General features: G+C 44.2%; 1 protein-coding gene across 1 annotated transcript; it reads left to right on the top strand.

The window, feature by feature from the left end:
* Positions 1 to 536: 536 nt before the first annotated feature.
* On the top strand, positions 537 to 18168 carry pidd1 (p53-induced death domain protein 1). The gene is made up of 15 exons (XM_057835687.1): positions 537 to 1441; positions 2104 to 2517; positions 2609 to 2761; positions 2866 to 2917; positions 3010 to 3211; positions 3282 to 3431; positions 3516 to 3689; positions 4235 to 4382; positions 4552 to 4687; positions 4765 to 4915; positions 12913 to 13036; positions 13174 to 13289; positions 13554 to 13661; positions 13898 to 14094; positions 16038 to 18168. Exons 1-15 carry the CDS (start codon positions 910 to 912, stop codon positions 16270 to 16272), a joined length of 2892 nt encoding a protein of 963 aa, XP_057691670.1. The 5' UTR covers positions 537 to 909; the 3' UTR covers positions 16273 to 18168.
* Positions 18169 to 21421: the final 3253 nt, after the last annotated feature.

Genomic DNA, 21421 nt, shown 5'->3' with positions numbered 1-21421 from the left:
CAACAACATTCATCCGCTACAATATATTATATAGATATAATATATATAATATATTATATTAATATAATATTAATTCTGGGCAGTGCTATATGTTGAGTAGACGTATGGTCATACTATAGTAACGCTAGCTTACAGAAAGTTAACGTATGCTTACATGATGCTTTAAGATAATTAAGGAATACAGAATGACTTGTGGCGCAAGTCGAATCAAAGAGAGAGAACAGCATTAAACAGCAGAACTACTTTACGTGACCCCGAATCGACAGATAACAAGGGCAAGAAACAGCGTCCCCTGTTGGGTGATAACAATAAATCAACAAGTTGCTCAAAGCAGCGATGTCGCGCCTTCGGTTGAAATTTAAGCCGTGTCCGCCAGGAGGCGTTCGTTATAATAATCAAAAAGAGCCAGAGGGGCGGTGATTGTAGCGTTCAAATGCAAAAAACATTGCTCAATGCCTCTTCCGCCATTCCGTGGTATATAAAATAAGCACACATTAACAGTGACGTAAGACGTTTCACTTTTTGAGCCAGCCCAGTTGAGTTTGAGGAAGTCTGAAAGGAGAGACGCTCAGCCCGGGTAATGTTACTAAATAGGTTATAAACTTTACTAACATAACAAAACCCCGAGCCGAATCGGAGTTTTGTTGTCCATCGTTAAACATAACTCAATGTTAAATTTCGAAGTTAGGAGCACTGAGGAGCACTATGGCTATCATAAGCTAATCTCAAGAAAGGTATAATGTATTGTATCTTCAGTGTTATCTTTTGTTCGCTTTTTTTTTTTTTTACTGATTGATTTTAAACATGCACGGACCTATTCCACGTCAACATGTAGTACTTGAAGCAGAAAAGACATTTCGGATATATAACTACACTGTGCTCACTGTCAAGTGAAGTGTATTGTTTTCAATGGAGAAAAGCTTCCAAGCAGAAAACACCAACAATGAAGATGAAGATAAAGCAGCCGAAGATGTTGTAGTGATACCTACATCCAAATGTGAAGAAGCAGACTTCTGGGAATCTTTAGAGAAGGACGGCAAAATACAGTCCAATGAGCAGCTGGAATCAGAGAGGATAAACCAAGTACAAACACAAAGCGACGAAGATGTTTCGACTTCCTGCTTTATGGACACATGCAAACCTTCCATATCGAGCCTTTCTTCCTCAAACAGTGCATGTTCATCATCGTCGTTTTCAGTGATGTGTCTCACACCACCTTTACCCGCCTCTGTTGAGCTCTCAGCTGTGTTGACTGATACCAGGCTCACCTTGGATGTCTACCAGGGAGGAGCATCTGTACTGCCACTGCTTTGGAGTTCTATTCCAGGACAGCTCAGGAGGCTCCAGTACCTGAGACTTGGTTCTGAGGATAAACACGCACTTGATGGTGCACTAGTTGTACTCCCACATTTGACAGAGCTACGCTCCCTTGCCATTCGAGGTACTTTCTGCGCACTTCTACAGGACAATACAATGTTTTTTTTTTTTTTTTTTTTTTTTTTAAATAAATGAATGTAAAGTGGATTGATTCGTTTCACGGTCAAACTAAAACCTGTGTTTTAACCGTGGATAGAATCAAAACAAAACTTCTGATTCAGACAAAGAAAACTCTTGTATAATCCAACTAAATAAAACAAAAACTCAAATCAGGAAGAGCAGTCTCTTTAGTGCCTGTTTTTGTAACAGTATCATCTCACTTACCATTTTTAACAGAAAAAATGCATATGGACCAAACTTTTTTTTTTTGGATACAGTACAATCATTTTTAAAATAGCTCAAGTCTTTTGTCTGCATTACAGAGATATGCATGTTAGTTTAACTGAAGACTAAATGTTTTGACTTGAAATTTCATTCATCAATCCTGTGATTGACTAACAAATCAAAACCAGATGTGATAGGCTCCAGCTCATTTTCATGATCAAAGGCATTTTATATAACGGTTGGTCGCACTGTGAACAACAAGTATTTTTACATTAACATCTGCTCAATGAAATGCATTTCCTTGTATAAAATATGCAATAATTGTAATCCCTGTTTGCGTTCTTTCCCCTCCTTTTAATTTTTTTTTTTTTAATTGTTTTTTTTTTTTCTCTTTGATTTAAGGGCACCGTTTTTACGACACTCAAGGAAACTCCTTGCCTGGGTTTCTCACCACTCTGCCCACATCCCTTGTCTCCCTCTCTCTTCTGGCGCATCTGGATCTCTCCTTCAACCACCTCTCCGTCCTTCCATTGTGTCTCCTCAGTTTACCTGCGTTGTCTTCCTTGGTTCTCTGTCACAACCACCTCTCAGAGCTCTCCCCCGATATAGGCCAGTTGTCCAGCCTCACCTATCTCTCACTCAGTGGAAACAAGCTGGTTGCCCTCCCTTCGAGCTTTGGGCAGCTAAAAGAACTGCAGACACTGGATGTTTCCAATAACCTCCTAGAGGACCTGCCAAATGAAATTGGGTTTTTGGGAGAGCTTGTTAAACTGGAACTGTGCCACAACAAGCTGAAGAGGCTACCAGAGACCATGGGTATGAGTCATGAATTGGTGCGTCCATAATGTTTGTGTGCCACAAATGAAAATGATAACCAAATAAATCACTTGTACTTCCTGGTGCTCAGGTTTGCTCCATTCCCTGAGGGAGCTTCTCATCTTCAGCAATGATCTCCGCTTCATCCCACCTAATCTGAAGCAACTGCCTCTGCTGAAAATCGATGTTCGTGACAATCCTTTGGGGCAACCGCTAACTCCTCTCCCTCTTCCCCCAGCACCTGGTAAGGGAAAACAAATGGGGGATACGGTAGTGCCCCTACATAATGTGTTGTTAGTAGATGCTTTATTTAAATGTGTTCACTCTCATTTGAATTTTTCTCAACAGATGAAGCAGTCCCAAATATTCCCGAGTTGCATCTCCTATTCAATCAACATAAGTACTCTTTATTCAGTTGTTATTTTATGATTTTGCTTCTCACATTCTTGTAAATGTGACAATAAACGCAATTTGGTTCTTTTGTCAATTCAGTTTTAGTGTTACGTCTGCTGGGTGTCATGTGTTTCTCCCAGGGGGGATGCAGCTGCTGTTTCCCCCGGGGTGCCTAAAGACACCGACGACTATCGAGTGGGGCGAGAGGAGACCAAAGCGAAAGTGGGTGTTGCTCGAGGAGCATGACATTCTCCTCCGACGTCCACTGGAACTTCGACCTCATGGAATTACATTTTATAAGGTGCTGTGCCTGAAATACAATTTCTTTGCAGCAAAATCCGCTTCATCTAAAGTCAAAACTGTCCTTCCAGCCAGTAGAGGTGTGCATAGGACATCACCGTAAAAAATGGAAGGAGGTTGTTATACGGAAGTATGATGGGAACTCGTGGAGCACTTTACCCACTTCTCTCCGGAAAGGAAATGAGAGAGACAGCATTCACTCCCTTGGGCGTCCAGTCAGGGTAATTAATATTACATGAATTTACATATTTCACCGCAAGCATATTATAGGATCTGTTACAGTAAGATCTGTTGCCTGCCTGTAGCTGGCCTGCTGTTCCGTGAACCAGTTCTCCTGGTTTATTGTGGTGGCCCGTCCAGTGAGGGACAGCTGTTCACTTTCACCAGAGGGAGCTCTTTTAGTGTCCAGCGCTGACCCGGGAGTCAAACTTGTCTTCCCTCCAGACTCTACCAATCAAACCCGCACTATAACTTTACAGGTAGTCAGAGATAGTGTTTTCTATACTGAACACATGTTGCCAAGATATATGGACATGGTTTTACTGTATACTTCAAAGTTTGTCACATTTTTTTCCAGTTTCGTTTTAAGTATTGTTTGAAAAGATGTGCGCTCCATTAGTATTTGCCCATCGTTTGCCTAATGACATTGGACAGTATTGTAAAAAAGAAGAGTAATTATTTGCGTGCAGTATTAATGTTCAGAGTGCACCATATTATAATGGCATACAATTATTATTAAAATACTTTTTTGGAATGTGATCTCTGCCTAATGCATTTTAGTGTTCGTCATGATGCTGGTAATTTGGGAGCTAAGAGTTTTTTGGTTTTTTTTAATTAAGTGGGACTTCATGTCAAATGTTTGCGAACCACAGCGGTAAAATATTCATGCCACATTTAAAAAAATTTTTTTTTTCTGTCTTGTCATAACAGGAGGGACAAAAGTCAAACTAACAAAATGTGGAAAAAGTGAAGCATTGTGAATACTTTATGAACTCACTAATTTAAGGGAGGCTTGCCATCATAGGTGCTGCAGGTGTCTGTGCCAGAGGTACAAGCACTGTGCGGGGATCCAGAGGCAAGTGTCAGTCCTCTTCTCTGCCTCTCACAAACTCCCAGCATACACTTCCTACAACCAATCAAAGTTCAGGTCCCATTGCCACCAGGCGTTACAGGTACAATCTACTCTGTTTGTTTGCTTTTATAATTAAATTTAATTACCAACACCCAGAAAACCTCTACATTATTATCCATTGTAAACAAACCATGGTTAAAATGAAACACATTAATTAATTGTCTTTGTGCAGTATCCATTTTCAATACTTAAGTTGGTTCTGTCTCCAGGTCACACAGTTGATGAATCATGTTTGTATCTGCTGCACGGAGACCCCACGGCCCAAACCTGGACAGACATCACGTCCCAAGTGTCCCTCTATGTCACCCATTTGTATGCAATTTTCTACATTACACATTTTTCCTGGTAAGTAGTGTCAATATGCACAATAAATACTGGTAATGTAAAAGTGTTATACCCTTGTGTTTTGCATGTTATCACAGGTACTGGCTCTGGTACAAGACTCAAAGCTGTGTTAGTGGTATGGTGAGAAAGGTGTACCAAAAGCTAAAACAGTTTAAAGTCCAGTTCATGGCCCTGCAGCGGAAAACGGATCCTGCGCAAGTCTTGCTGCAGTGTTTGCCAGCTAACAAGGTTGGTTTTTATGTCTGTATTGATGATGATGATGATGAAGCTTTTTATTTCAAGCATACACAAGAAACAGAAATGTCTTTATCCTACAATTTAAAGGGGAAATGTGAACTAAGGTTGGCCAACCATGTTTTTGAATAATATCAATGGCTGAACAATTATAAGCATATTTTCATTATTTTTTTTAACGCAACCCTTCCAGATTCTTTGTTTAACCCATAGCAACGCCCTTGACAACGAAAATGCTTTTCTTTGGCAATCTTCGGAAATCATCGGAAATTACGCCACACCGGGAAGTGCGAGGGAAGTCCGCCATAGAACAGTATTGTTTGTTGCATTGCTTCTCGGTAAGATGCCACGGCGTTGTGTGGCGATGTTTTGTTCTCACTCAAACGAAAAATTGTATGGGTGGCCAAAGGATAGCAGGGCACGTAAATGGACATCTTTCGTTTGCACGAAGCGAATGAATTTCACGGCATCATCGAGTAGTCTTCTCTGCTGCAAACACTTCGAAGATGCCTGCTTCCTTAACCGGTCTGCTTATGATCAAGTATTTGCCAAAAAGTAAGTGTGATTTTTGGATAGATGACTGATGACTTTGTCAAAGCAGAGCTGCCAACTGTTGTGGAATGTACAGTAGAAGCTAGCGACGTTAGCCGAAAGCCAACTCGTGGCAATAGTCGTGGCATAGTTGTTGTTGTGTTCGCTAGTGTTACGTCCCAAGGACGGCTCGCAAAGGGCGTAACATAAAACGAGCCACATAATTTCACAAGTGGCACAAATTTATTTACACAACAATCAAACTCGCAATGAATATGTACAAAATGTGGATGAAGCGCGGCTTCAGGGTAAGCCCAGGCCAAAACAACAAACAAAAGGAATCTACACTTGAACCCCACCCGCTAACTAAACCCTGATCATGAAAAAGAACAAAGAAAAGACTGCCACTAACCTAGCTTCTTACGCTAAACAAAACAGGAGAAAACGGGTTGAACAGAAATGGCGACTTACACCTATTGCTTCAGTGCTCTTATTTACATTGGTGAACAAAAACGATCCAATAACAAATAAACACAAAAAACCTCACCGAAAAAGCGGGAGTGTATCAGACTAGCGATCAAATGCAAACGAGCGTGAATGGCGAGGAGGACCGCGGCAGAATGCTGTGAAATGCGACCTCCCAGAGCGTTGACAGTGGCAGGTTTACACCGCCGGTGAGTGTGTGCACATTTATTTGTATTTGTATTATATATTTCCACCTTCATGCTTCAAGCATTGCATTGCATTTGTAGCGGCGTTTCTTTCACGGTGATCGCTTGATAGCCTTCTAGTTTATGTTTCGCGAGAGCCGCTGACAGGTGACAGCAAGAGTGTTGGCATTGAGTCAATCTCGCAGCGAATCAGAGAGCGGCTCAATTCTCGCAGTGAATCATGGGAAATGTAGTCTCGGGGCACCACTGAAGTGGTGCTTTGTAATCCGTTCGCTTGTGTGAAAAAACGAAAGTTACTTATGTAACTACGGTTCTATGTATCCCGAATGACCGCCAGAGGCGGTGCTGAAAGCACTGAATGACCAATACCAGCGGGGTCACGAAGAACCAGACACAAACCTCACAGGGAAGCCCCTTCAGAGCCGAAGACCGCACCCAGCGGGTGGGGAGAGGTGACGTCCAAACAGTAGAACCTGAAGAAGGTGCCAGGCGCCGACCATGAGGCAGCGGCACAGATGTCCCCCAGGGGCACCCCTTTCAGGGCAGCCAGGACGTGGCAACGCCCCTGGTAGAGTGACAGCGTACACCCGACGGCAGGGGGCGATGAGCCATCCGATAGGAGTAAGAAATAGTATCCACGACCCAATGAGAGAGGCGCTGCTTGGAGAGGGCAGAGCCCCGGCCACGAGCCCCGTAGCAGACAAAAAGTTGGGACGACCTACGAAAACTTGCCGTAGAGTCCACATAAAGCCTCAGGGCCCTCACCGGGCACAACAGCTCCCGTCTGCTCCCACCCTCCCCAGGCGGGGGGCGGTAACGAGCAAGGCGTAAGGGACGATTGCAACGGGAGCCAGCCAACACCTTGGGCACAAACGCAATGTTAGGCCACAGTGTGACACCCGAACCCCCGGGGTGCCAAAACATGCACAACGGGCTAACCGAGAGCGCGTGCAGTTCGCTGACCCGCTTAGCAGAGGCAATGGCCAGCAGGAACGCTGCCTTGCGGACGACCCACTGAGGCTCGGCCGCAGCCAGAGGCTCGAAGGGGGGGCGGCACAAGCTGTCAAGTACCAACTGCAGATCCCAGACCGGGGCGCGAGGACACCTGCGGGGGTGGAGCCTCAGAGCCCACTTGAGGAACGTAGAGACAAGGCCGTGGCTCCCCACAGATCCACCAGAGACCTTGGCGTGATGAGCAGAGATGGCGGCGACGTAGACCTTGAGGGTGGACGGAGAGCGACCCATATCAAGGAGGGACTGCAAGAAATCCAGAACAGTGGGGACAGAACAACTCACCGGGTCATCCCCACGGTCCCCGCACCACTTCACAAACAACCTCCACCGACCAGCGTACTGCAGCCGGGTGGAGGGCGCCCGGGCGTTCAAAAGCGTCCGCCTGACTGAACCCGAGCAGGCGTCAAACAGCGAGTCGGTCCTCTCAACGGCCAGACGTGCAGGCGGAGACGGCGAGGATCGGGATGCCATAACTGGCCCCCCAACTGGGACAGTAGATCCCACCTCTCGGGGAGGCACCAAGGCTTGCCGGTACACAGGCTGCGCAGTAGGGGAAACCATAGGCGAGCCGGCCAGAAGGGGGCCACCAGCAGCAACGAGTGCCCCTCCAGAAACACCCTCCGAAGCGTCAGCCAGATCAGAGGGAGCGGCGGGAAGGCGTAGAGCAGGACCCTCGGCCAAGGGTGGGCCAGCGCGTCCTGACCAAGAGGGCTAGAGCGCTCCCCCAGGGAAAACCAGAGAGGGCAATGGGCCGACTCCTGGGAGGCGAAGAGGTCCACCTCGGCTCGGCCGAAAACCCTCCAAATCGCGCGCACCACCTTGACGCAGAAAAGGTCAGATACGGACGCACCTGACCCATCCGAAAATGCGAGAGGAGGCGAAGAGCGGCCTCCACCCGACGGCACGACGGACGAGCCAACATGGCCACCGAGTCCAGAGACACCCCAAGGAAGGTCGCCTGCTGGGAAGGAACCAGACACGACTTCCCCAAATTCACCCTGATGCCCAAGCGAGCCACGTGGGCAAGAAGGACAGCCGTATCGCCGCACGCCTGAGCGCGTGACGGCGCACACAACAGCCAGTCGTCGAGGTAGGGCAGAATCTTCATGCCCTCCGACTGGAGGGGAGCCAGACCAGCCCGCACAACACGGGTGAATACCCTCGGGGAAAGGGAGAGCCCAAAGGGGAGCACCCTGAACTGCCAGTGGCGACCCCTGTAGGCGAAGCGGAGAAACCGCCTTTGGTGAGGAGCGACCGGCACGTGAAAGTAGGCGTCCTTCAAGTCCACAGAGGTGAACCACTCCCCCTGGGCGACCACCCGCAATACATCCGCGACGGTCAACATCCGGAACGGAAGGACTTTCAGGTACCGATTGAGGCCCCGCAAATCCAGAACCGGACGAAAACCACCGGTCTTCTTCGGAACCAGAAAGTAAGTCGAGTAAAAACCCCGGGGGCAAGCCCGGGGATCCACAGGCTCGATGGCCCCGATGGCCAGGAGAGAAGACAACTCCCGGCCCAGAGCCAGAGCCCTCGCCGGGTCCGAGACAGTAGTCACCCGGACCCGGCGGGACACAGGGGGCCGGCGTCGGAACTGGAGCACGTACCCATGGGTCAAGGTGGATATCACCCAGGGGTCCGAAACTCGAGCAGCCCAGTACCTGAGCTGCTGGTTGGAAAAAAATCCGCCGGCCGGCCCAACGGCCTCAGTCCCTGCCCCTCCGGCCCCGACGGGCCCTGGGGGGCTGGCGGGCGGGAAGCCCCGTCTGCGCCCGACGTGGAGGCAAGCGGGCGGGGTCACGAAAGGAATCGGCTGAATGCCGGGAGGCTGGCTGGGGACCATAGCCCCCATCTGGGGAAAGGCGCGCCGCACGACGAGAACGAAAACCAGCAGAGGGAGCCCCCGGCCCACCTGCAGGAGCGGAGCCCCGACGCAGGCCCGACAGCTGTTGCCTGGTCGTACGGGCCGAAATAGTCCTCTCCAAGGCAGACACCGCTGCCGAGCCAAAAAGATGTCCGGGTTCAACCGGAACGCTACGGAGCGTCCTCCGGGCAGCCTCAGTCAGGGGGGACTGAGCAAGCCACACCTGACGACGAGCCTGCACAAGATAGGACATCATCCGCCCGAGCTCCCTCGTCACCAGGGCGAACGCGTGCAACGCCGCGTCGCTGAAGCCCACGGCAGAGGCGTCAGCACCACTCTCGGGCAAAGACGCCGAGAGGGCCAACAAAAGGTGAGCCATGGAATTACCGATGCGCCCAGCACGCACACCGGCACCATAGGCCCGGAGAAGGAGCTCGTCCGTCAGACGACACTGAGGCTGAGGGCACCTCACAACCGGGCAGAGAGACTCCTCAGGGGACACGATGAGGGATGCAATGGCGGGCTCAACACCCGGCATGCGGTCCAGGCCCACAGCGGCCGGATCATGCATGGCCGCCAGAGCACGACCATCGGCCGAAAGACGAGAGAGAGCCGCTGGATCCCTCCAGCCCGCATGGAGTTCCCTAACAAAGTCGGCCGAAGCAGGGACCGAAAAATTCGAGGCGGACCGCTGGTGCCGAAAAAATGCGCTCGCCGGCGCCGAAGCGGGCCGTTGAGGCGAGTCCAGCTGTAGACGCGCCAACGCGCCGCGCAGCACCGCCAGCATGGAAGCGTCAGGGGAGTCCGCTGACGAGCCCAGCGCAGAGGACGAGGAGCCGAGCTCCGAAGACACAAACGCCGACTCACCCACGTCATCGTGGAACAGGGAAGCACCCAGGGGACGGTCACCCAAGAGAGACCGCAACTCCGCCACCTCCCTGCGCAGCCGCTCAACATCAGAGGCAAGCAGCTCGTCAACCTTCGCTCTCTTTGGACGGGGGCCGGACGGAGGAGCCGAAGGACCACGGCGCTTCGAGCGCCTAAGCCCAGAAGGGGGCCGCGTCCCTGACGCGGACGGGCCCCCGAGCACGACGGGGGGGGCCAACAAACATTCGCAAACCCCCCGCATGGATCGTCAGACAGGCCACGGCAAGCCGCACACCGGTCCAGGGTGTCGGACGGCCCAAGGAGGGAACCGCAGGCAACACAGCAGTGAGAGCCCTCCATAGTGACGCGACCGCGATAACAGCAAGCTGAGGGAAGTTGGCGCGAACGGCACCTACACGGCAAGCGCAGGCAAGCTAGCGAAAAAGGCTAATTGCAGGCAGGCTAGCAAAAAGGCCAACCACAGGTATGCTAGTGAAGAAAAAGCTAACCCCAGGTACGCTAGCAAAGAGGCCCACCACAGGTAGGCCGGCGAAAAGGCAGACCACAATAAGGCCAGGCACCGATCGCCCACAAGCGGCGGAAAACTGACGCCACACGGCGAATGTCCGCGCACAGCCAAACAGGGCGGCATGGAAGCCGACGCGGCGGTCGTGAGCGCCGACGCCAGCAACACGCCGGAGGGAAAAACCAAACGGGCGAACGGAGCCGGCGGCCACGCAAACAGCGAGCCAGCTGGGATCACTCACCCAACACAGACGCCGCCGGCCGGGAGTCGCGCACAAAGCCGTCACCGGCACGGGTCGTCAGTAGTCCCAAGTCCGGAAAAAAAACAAAAGCCCTAGACTTCCCGATTGCCAATAAAGTAACGCAGCCTTAGGAGGGCGAACCCGCAGCTCCGACACAAAGTCAAACAAGGCTATCCGCGACACAATTAGCAACTGCCACGCGAGAAGAAAAAAGGGGCTGGTACTAGGTTGACGCCGGAACCTATACCCTGGCAGGGGGTCAACCTGGGGTCACAGGTGACTTCTTTGGTATTAATACTCGCACTGCGCATGCGCGAAGGGATCATTCAGTGCTTTCAGCATCGCCTCTGGCGGTCAGCAGGGATGAAATAGAACTACATTTCCTCACGCCATTAGACGCCACTTACTGCCGAAAGCCCCAGCTACTGTTAGCTCCATGTGTTAATAAAGAAACAAAGTTGTTAGCACGTCGTGTGTTCGATACCTTTGTCAACAAAACGCTCATAACAAGACACTATGCATGATCCGTTTAAGAGACGCTGGGACTGGAAGTAGTAGTAGCTGGTAGTGCGAGGCGAGGCGTAGATGAGCTAGAAGCAAAATTTCGCGGTCGAATGTGGCGGCAGTCCGCTATTATTTTGTTTTCTTATTGTTGCCACAATAAAGTGGAGAAAGCCATCAACGACTCATCTCCTTCTCTCCCCCCCAACGTTTTTATATTATTATTTTATATGCATGAGCGCTGCCGGATCTGCCAAAATGAACATGCAGTCTGATTATTATTTTTTTAAACAATGTCATCAGATAGACAAAAACATAAAATTATGTGCAAATGCCTGCATCTTCAAATCATGAAAATAATAACAGCCTATATCTTACCAATCTTGTAATCTCGATGGGTCTTGTCTCTGTTCGATGTCAGGTAGTCTGGGCACATTGTTTGCATCCTGATAAGCGTCTGGCTAATACATGTACGATCCAACATAAAATTCCAACCTCCTCCTCTTCCTCCAACTCTTCGAAAACTTGGGTCTCCTCACTTGCGCTTAATCTGTCACTTATATCGCTGTTTGAAGCATTGTTTGAAGGGCTTTGTAGGGCGGCCGTATGGAGCGCTCCCATCGCTGTTCTCGGTGTGACGTATCACTTCCGGGTTCGTCCCCTTTCAGGCTCGAACTTCGGAAACGCGATTATTTTGTCAAATATACAATATATAAATTATTTTTTTTTCATGCTTTATTTGTTGGACAGTGTTTAATTACTTTAATTGTGACCCTATTTGGCATGTTATGAACTTACTTCACATTACAGCTTTAAATGTTTGGATATTTTGACAGTGCTTGAAGAGTTTTTGTCAAAATTGTTCCACAGTTTCACTCCACATACAGACACACAAAAACGTTTGAGAGTTGTTCGAAATCTGGGTCAAATGAAATCTCCAGAGCCTTGCAGATTATGCGTACTCTCCTGGATCTTAAAAAGGTTTTATATATTAGATGGCAGTAGTTTATTGTATGCTTTAAACAACATTATAGTTGTATGATATTTTACAAGAGCTTCCATTTTAAATAGTTTTGAGTGAGCAAACAGGTGATGAATGTGATCAAGAAATCCAACTTTATGTATGTAGGTATGTTCTGTACCGCTCGGTTCTGCAATGTGACTAATGGATTAATTTATTTTAATTTATTAATTTATAACTGTTTCACCACACCTCAATGCAATATGTAAGACATGGGAGCACCAGGGAACAGTATTAGGTACGTAGTGCACTGTCATCAAGGTATAATTTAACGTTATTTATTAGTGAGAGGCTTTTTGAGATTGTGGTTTTAGTGTGTCTGATGTGTGCTTTCCATGATAATTTACTATCTATAATAACTCCTAAAAATTTTATTTCATGCACATTACCGATTGGGACCCCATCTATCATTATCAGTAATTCTGACTTATGAATAATGTTACTAAAGACTTTTGTCTTATTTTATTCATTTATTCATTATTTTATTTATTCTTATTATTAAATGATAATCTATTAATATCCATTCACTTCTTTAATTTACTTAATTCCTCATTTAGGTGTTCACTATGTATTGCATAATACACTCCTTCCATTTTGTTAACACTAAAAAACTGATAAAAACAAATCACTACACAATGAACAGTGAGTGTGGCCTTCATTTCTGTCAAATCTAAAATGTGTTTTATATTTTATCTTGGGTGTCAGACTGTCAGTCATTGTACTTACAGTGCTTTTTTGTGTTGGTTGCCTACAAGGTGGATGACAGAGTGAAGTCACTATCCGAACAGTATGATGGACCCCAGCCTTCCGACCTTTGTGACCTTCTGGAAGGCGAACAGTTCTTTGCCGGCTTTGAGAGAGGCTTAGATATCTGCACAGGTCAGAGTTCCTATTTTATCAAGTTTATCACAAGTCAGTATTTTCTTTGTTCACTTTTTTATGTGTATTTTGTGAAATAATTGACCTGTGATGGCTTTGCATGTGGTGGTAAGATGTTGGTTTCATACTCTCACCAGACAGACCCGACTGTGTTGGGGGAAGACTGTGTTTTGTGTTTTATTCCAGTCTGAAGAATCTGAAGGAAGTGTACATCTCTCCTGCAAAGGGCCTTCAGGGTCCAGTGCGAGGAGAAGTAAGACAGTTTTCATAACAGCCAATAAACCATAGTGGCTTGATATTTACACTTTTCATATCATATTTATCATTTCATAACTTTATAAAGCAAACTTTCAGTCCTAAAGCGTATTAATAAGTACTTTTCTCTCTCGTTTATGACTTCCTTTTCCACACTACACTTTAGTAAATCATTTCTTTTTAGACACATTTTTAAAATACTTTCTAAGTTCATTTAAATTATCAACCTAAAAATGAACCCTTTATACTCCATCTGTTGCAGGTCTCATTTTATAGAGGGGGGATTCCCAGTGGTTTGCCAGAGGAAGTAGTGAGGAAGAGGAAAGGTCATGAAAGCCAGTGGCTTGCAACTTTACCGCTGAGACTTCCTGTAAGTTGAGCACTAACTCTAATACTCTAGTGTGATTCATATACCTCTAGTATTGGTTGTTTTACTTTAATGATGTGGATGGTGAAGTGAATGATTCAGTTTCATTTAAATAATGTGAACGTTTTGTGTACTGTTGTTACATGTTGCTTCGAATGCTGGAGATATTATTTACAATTTTTTATGCTCTTCTTCTCAAACAGTACATTCATCTTTTTTCCTCTCTACTGTTTTGCTAGGCGCTAGATGCTGATAACAAGTACATAATTGAAGAATTCCAGCTTCCTCCTCTAAACCTCGGTGATCCTGAGAGCGGTTACCTGACGGAAGCCAATCTTCTATCCATCTCCCTCCAAATTGGACAGGATTGGCGCATGATTGGCATCAATCTTGGATTAAGCTACCATGAGTTAGACCGCATTCAATACAAATACAGGTTTGTATTGGCAAACAAACAAAAATCCTACATTGTAAATACGTTTTTGTTGAATCACATAATAAATCGAAAGGAAAGACCGAATACAGTAAAGTATTAATGATGACAGATCTCAAATATGACAAAAGTTCACATTTAAAATATGGAATTATAATGAAGTTAAACAATTTGACTTCTTTTAAAAGTGTCTGGACTAACATGTAAAATACCAAATGATGGCGTGCGTTTTTGCTAAAAGAGGCCAAAACGTGAGTGAGATATAACGTGACTGCAGTGGGAGAGAAATGGTAGAGAATTTTGATTGTTTTAATCTGCGCTGTTAGAGGCTGCTAAGCCATCTGGGACATTGCAGGAGATTACACACATAGGCTGATGCTCATCTCCCCTCCCCTCTACCCCCTCTGCTTGTGCCTCATGCTTGCATGACACATCCTGCAGGCGTACAAATAAAAGAGACAGCTTTGATCCTATGGCTTTCTTGGTGGTTTATGTTATTTTTATATTTGATAGATTTAAGAATGCATGTAATTTAGAGGTTAAGGCTGCAACAATTAATCGATTACATCGATTAATGAATTGGTAGCCAACTAATTTGATAATCCAATTTTGTTGGCAACAATAAGCAGTCCTGTTTGGGTCCTTCTTTGTGTGGAATGTGAGGCTGCGCTCGCGCCCCAGTGAGTCGAGCAAGAGAGAGTTTACTGCTGCAACTGCTGCAACTGCTGCTGTTGGGTTGCTGAATCAGTAATATTATGAAGTGTCGAGAGTTAGATTGTTTTTTTTGTGTTGTTAGATCCAGTGTGCCCTCGTCAGAAGTGAGTAAATGAAGCCAATTGTAGTGTTTGTATTCATTGTTGATGAGATGTTACTACTTAGCACTGAGCGCTAAACTAGTTACCGATTATGCTAATTAGTGTCCGTTTGTACTGTGCTTTGAAGAAGCATGATAGCACATGAGTTGTTTTTAGATAGTGAAGTTGTCTCATTTTCTTTTTATAAAGAAACCACACATAAACCCATTTATTAACAGCTTAGACCCCTTTCAATACAAGTGCAACCTGAAAATTGTCATTCAAAATAGTTTGCTTTGAAATTGAATTTGGATTGTATTTATGAATAACTGTTGTTCATTACAGTCTGCCTTCTCCCCTTTCGATTCTGTTGTTTAGTTTGTTCAAAGAAAATAAATGAGTCATTGACACAATTTATATCAACGCTTTGCCCACAAGAGAAAAAAAAAATGTCAGTCAGTAGCACTTTTTTTATTTGAACAGGCCTTTTTCTGATTTGTGTACTAAGAAATTATTTTAGTTTTATACTCAGAACCTTTATTAAAAACATTAACAGGTTTCATGTGCTTAAAACAGTACAGTTGTAGACTACGGTACAGTTACGTCAGGAAGGTGTAATAAAATATTGAAGTAACTAGTCATCCGTTTTGTCTTCATGGTTACTTACAACATGACTAAAACAACTTCAAGTTAAATCGTGAAGGTAATTGAAAAAAGTGACATTCATCCAATTAATCGATTAATCATTTAAGTTGTCCTATTAATCAATTATAAAAAATAATTGTTAGTTGCAGTCCTATTTGAGGTATTTTAAGTTTTTTTTGTTTTGTTGTTTTAATGTATTTAGCACGCTTAATATTTACAAAATCATTCAGCACCTCAAATGACAAATTGTCATAAATTTATAAACAGGGTGCATTAATTACTAAGTGGCACTCCAATTCAGTGTTAGAATAGAATAGAATAAAATAGAACACCTTTATTGTGTGTGTCATGAGATTCAAAGCTGCCCCATGGTGTGCGTGTGTATCACACACACATTTTATTTCACTCGTAGTTACAACAATTACTTGAAACAGTTCAGTTCAGTGCATTCATTGATTTAAGAAGTGAAATATACCAGTACTGTGATTAAGTCACTCTTCTCTCCAGGGACAATCTTGGAGCTCTGGTGCTGGAGATGCTCTTCCAATGGGCCCGAGAACAGAAAAGGGCCGGACCTGGGGCGGTGTCACGATTGACGGCAGCCATGATTGAAAGTGGCAGGCAGGATCTCGCAGATGAGCTCGAAGACATAGTCAGTCTGGGAAGGCAAAAGTACACTGAATCACTGAGGAGAGTTGGCCTGGAGGTGGAGGGGCAGCCCCTCTCTGAAAGCCAGCAGTAGAGAAGTTCTCACTGGGTGCAGCTGGCTTTCCTGTTTGTTTATCCTATTTTACACAACCACTGTATGCACATACAGTATATGACCTGCTGGTTGCACCTGTTTCACCTAATGGGCTAAACTGTGTGAGAGATTTCAATCAGGTTATTGAACTTTTGTATTTAATTGGGCCTTTTTGAACCCCATAGGTTTCAAGCTGACCGGTCATTACAATGTTAAGCGGCTGAACGCTAGCAGCTATTAACCTTTCTCACAGCTTTGACTCATTTAAAGAAATTTTGTCCCTGTCAAGAAAATACTTGTACCTTGAACTGCCTGTTAGTTTTGCAATTATGACTTCATCTAATTTTCATTCTGTGAATGATTACTGCTATCCTTCAAATACACGTTACATAATAGTAACATTTGGCATGTGCTGACTACTCCTTCAATTCATGTACATCATTATTTCTCTTTTGGAAAACAGCTTTTTATTAGCAGCGTTAGTTGGGTATCACGGTGGAGTAAAAGTTCAAATCCAAGTAATGTACAGAATGAAGTCTGTAATTTCTTGTGTATAATACACACTCCTGTGTAATTGCCCTACAAAAGCTGATTTTCCTTTGTATAATACACTGCCCTGATTTTCTGGTATTCATGCTCAAAGTTGTTGATAAGTTCTCTTACCTTGATAACAGTACTCAAACCTGGTTCTGGATGCAGGCTGATTTTTTTTTTTTTTTTTAACAGAGTGGCCGAGCTTTATGATAATGCAATGTTCCTTTAAACATACTTCCGCTTGTCTGGCGGTGTCATGCAAAACATGCCATCGAGTCAGTTGTGCTTTTACTCCTGGCCCTTTTCTGGTTCTCACCTGGCTTGTTTTAGGAAAAAATCCACCTTAGAAGCTGTGTATATATATATATGGCGGAAAACACTCAGGTGACTTGAAGTTCCGCTCTGAGACGCCCAATTTGGCTAAATTTAGAAATTGTCCGATATGCATGTGTGATACATCATTGGAAAGCTTAAAATCTCAATTTTCTGGGGGAAGAAAAATTTTGAACAGGAGGGCATTTGAAAAAAAAAATAAAAAAAATTTAAACAGCAATTCCCTAACTTGAGGCGAGAGCACGCGAGAGCAGAATTAAAGACGCCACAATTTTAACGAGATATTATCGCGTATTTACCTTGTTTCGATCCAAAAACTCCATGTAGCATGTATCACCAAGTGTCAAGACACAGCTGTGAGTGGTCACAGCCAGATTTTTATTTTGTTTTATGGGTGAAACATGGCGATATAACAAGGGTCGTGATGCAGAAATCGCAGACAACAAGGAGTGGTTGAGATTTTCTTTTTCACATAGTTACCTTTTTAAACGTTATTTTTCAATTTTTCTTTGTTTGGATCGATTATTTATCTAACATATCGGAGAAAATGTGAAAAAACAAAAAAAAAAATTACAATTAAGCGATAGTTATGAGGTAGAAATCCGTGACTTTTTTTACAGACGCCAATTTTTTCATTGTGACGTAATTTGTTTAAAAGTTTAAAATATGCGAGTGAATAATTTTTTTAAGTCGTTTTATTTTTTTAAACTAAATATTAGACATCAATTAATGATTCTAAGCTCAAAATGAGACATTTCGAATAATAAATATAATTGTTTATCTTTTTATGGCTAGGTTGAAACAAAAGCGGTTGCGTGACGTCTGTAAACGGGGGTTTTCAGGGTGAAATGGACAAATTAAAAATAGTTCGGGGGCTTAATGCGCCATGAGTCTGCTATGGCAGCATATATACATATTGTTCTATTGAACACAACAGTTGTTTTGGCTTAAAATACAGCAGTTTCTTTTAAAGAGGAGTGCAAGAGCAGAAACTGCTTTGTCAGTCTTGTCTGTGTTTTCCGCCATATATATATATATATATATATATATATATATATATATATATATATATATATATATATATTTGCAACACTAGACATTACATATAATTGGAATGAAATTACACTTTCAAAGCCCTGAGGTATCAGTAAATGTCTTATCAATATCACAAACCATTAAATGCCCTTACAATACATGGCTATGAAGCCACTTGTTGCCATTTACACAACTGAATTAGTCATGGCTTCACTTGTGAGATCTAAATTAAGAGGAGATTCTCATTATTTAAATAGTCATACTTTTTCTGGTATTAATATATATTGTGTGAATTTTTAATGTAAAATGGGCACTTTGGCCCCATAAAGGTCTAGAAATTTGGCTATAAATTATGGACTGATTGATTAATGGTGATTACTATGGTGATTACAAATGCAAATTTGGATTAGATACTTTAAAAAAAAATGACAATCTCTAATTCGCCTACCTTTAGTATGTGTTGTGATTTAACAATTTTGTATTTTTCTCCTTTACGATCCCTGTATAGACCACTTACATACAATTGATGTACACTGCTCAAAATAAATAGAAAATAGAGGGAACTCTAACGTAGATCTGAATGAATGAAATATTTTTATTAAATACTTTGTGTGGCACGCGGAGGCCACACACACTACTGAGCCTCATTTTAACTTGTTTTTTTTTTTTTACACTGTTTTTTTATTGCGTTTTTGTTTCCAGCAGTCATCAAACATAACAAAATGACCGACACAAATACAATAAATTAGGAAGAAGAAGAAAAGTAAAGGAAAAAAAAAAAAAAAAAAAAAAAAAAAAGAAGCGAGCCATCCAGGGTTTGTCTGTAGGGGTGAAGATAGGAATCCCATCCTTAAGTTAGAAAAAGTTTCCATTTCTCCCAGTATCTATCACATTTTTCGACTGAGTTTCTTAAGGAAAAAGTCATTCGCTCCATAATGTAAATCTCGTGCATTATGTCCATCCATTCCGTGACAGTAGGTGGTATTTCTTTTAACCACTTTCGAGTTATTGTTTTCTTGCTTGCAGCTTGCAATATCTGTAGGAGGTACCTGTCTCGTTTTGTGAAACCATTTGGGATATTACCCAAATAAAACATATTAAGATCCCGGATACAAGCGGCCGAAATGAGTTTCCTCCGCAGGGTGTCCGGGCTCTCCCTTAGAGATAGGGTGAGAAGCTCGGTCATCCGGGAGGGACTCGGCGTCGAGCCGCTACTCCTCCGCGTAGAGAGGAGCCAGCTGAGGTGGCTCGGGCACCTGGTTCGGATGCCTCCCGGACGCCTCCCTGGAGAGGTGTTCCGGGCATGTCCCACCGGCGGGAGGCCCCGGGGACGACCCAGGACACGCTGGAGAGACTATGTCTCTCGGCTGGCCTGGGAACGCCTTGGGATCCCGCCGGAGGAGCTGGTTGAAGTGGCTGGGGAGAGGGAAGTCTGGGCTTCCCTGTTAAAGCTGCTGCCCCCGCGACCCGACCCCGGAACAAGCGGAAGATAATGGATGGATGGAAAACATATTAAAACTTGCTTCTAATTTTAAACACAAAATCTTCTCAGAAACCATTGCTACATGTCTCCAGAAAGAGGAGATCTTGGGACACTCCCAAAAGATATGGAAGTGGCCCACAGATGAACTTCCACATTTCCGCCAACATTTACCATATTCAGAGTTTTTGCTTTGGAGTTCCTTTATTCTTGGTGTAATGAAAAAACGCATAGTATTCTTCCATGTGAATTCACGCCATAAATCAGAGCTCGATGTAGTAGCCGCTGTTTTACATATGTTTGACCAGTCTTCATTGGAAAGTTTTATTCCCGCCTCCCTCTCCCATCTGAATTTGATGTATGTAGTGGTGAGGTTTTTTATCCTGTGTAGTGCTAAGTATGTTTTAGAGATCAATTTTTTGGTGAGTGTGCCTCTTGAAGCGTCCACAAAGATAGTAGTTATTGGGTGTCTGTCACGTTCATTTAAAATACTTGTGTTAAGATAGTGGCGTAGTTGAAGATATCGAAAAAAGTCGGTCTTCCCCAGACCATATTTGTTTACAAGTTGTTCGAAAGAGTAGAGGTTACCTCCTGATGTTAATGACCAATATGCGGTGATGCCTATGCTACACCAGTGTTTAAAACCACCGTCAGTTTTTGCGGGAGTAAAGTCAGTGTCATACGCCGGCCACCGTAAAACCTTTGCATCCTTCTCAATAGTTTTATTTTTAAGTATACCAAGCCATACTTTTAGTGGCACTCTGGTCCAAGTAGAAACTTTATCCAAATAAAAAGCCAATAATACCTTATTCCCCAGTATAGATGCGATAGGAATGTGAATTTGTGCTTGGTCCATTTCTTTCCACCTAGCATCGTACGCGGGGTCACACCATGCAATCAATGTTCTAAGTTGTGCAGCTTTGTAATAATTTTCCAAGCATGGTAGAGATATGCCTCCATCCATTTTAGTCAACTGAAGTGTAGCATACTTTATTCTAGGTCTCCGATGGTTCCAAATAAAATTAGAGATTAATCTATTCCATTCGGTAAATTGTTTAGTGTTCACCTCGACTGGGAGAGCCAGAAAGAGGTATAGAAACCTGGGGAGTATAATCATTTTTATTAAATCAATTCTTTTATATAAATTCATTGGCATGATGGACCATCGGTTCAAGTCAGCTTTAATATCACCTGCAAGGGGAACAAAGTTTTGCCTATAAATATCATCTAGGTTTTTAGGTATACAAACTCCCAGGTATTTAATCTTGTCATTCCTCCAATTACCTTTTAGTAGTGCTTTAACTTGTTTACTAGGGTTATACTGAAATGAAAGAATTTGCGTTTTGTGATAATTGAGTCTATAACCGGAGAGAGAGCCAAACCTGTTTAAAATGGATATTAATACTGGTATGCTTTTTTCCGGTTTGGTGATGGTCACCAACACATCGTCTGCGTATAGTGAAATTTTATAATCAAAGTTATATATAGAAACTCCTGTAATGTCCTCACTTCCTCTAATAGCTTGGGCCAATGGTTCGATGAAGAGCGCAAAGAGTGCTGGGCTCAGCGGGCAGCCTTGTCGACAGCCACGCGCAAGTTTAACTGTATTGGACAGATCCCCATTTACCTTAATTCTGGCTGTAGGTGTTTTATATAACGACCTAAGACAACTGATTACTTGTTCCCCAAAACCCAGCCGTTTTAAAGTTAGGAATAAAAATTCCCAACCAACAGAATCGAACGCCTTTTCCGCATCCAAGCTAAGTA

Source organism: Corythoichthys intestinalis, chromosome 5, assembly GCF_030265065.1.
Source record: "Corythoichthys intestinalis isolate RoL2023-P3 chromosome 5, ASM3026506v1, whole genome shotgun sequence".
NCBI lineage: Eukaryota > Metazoa > Chordata > Actinopteri > Syngnathiformes > Syngnathidae > Corythoichthys > Corythoichthys intestinalis.
This window is presented reverse-complemented; position numbering and strand designations above follow the sequence as displayed.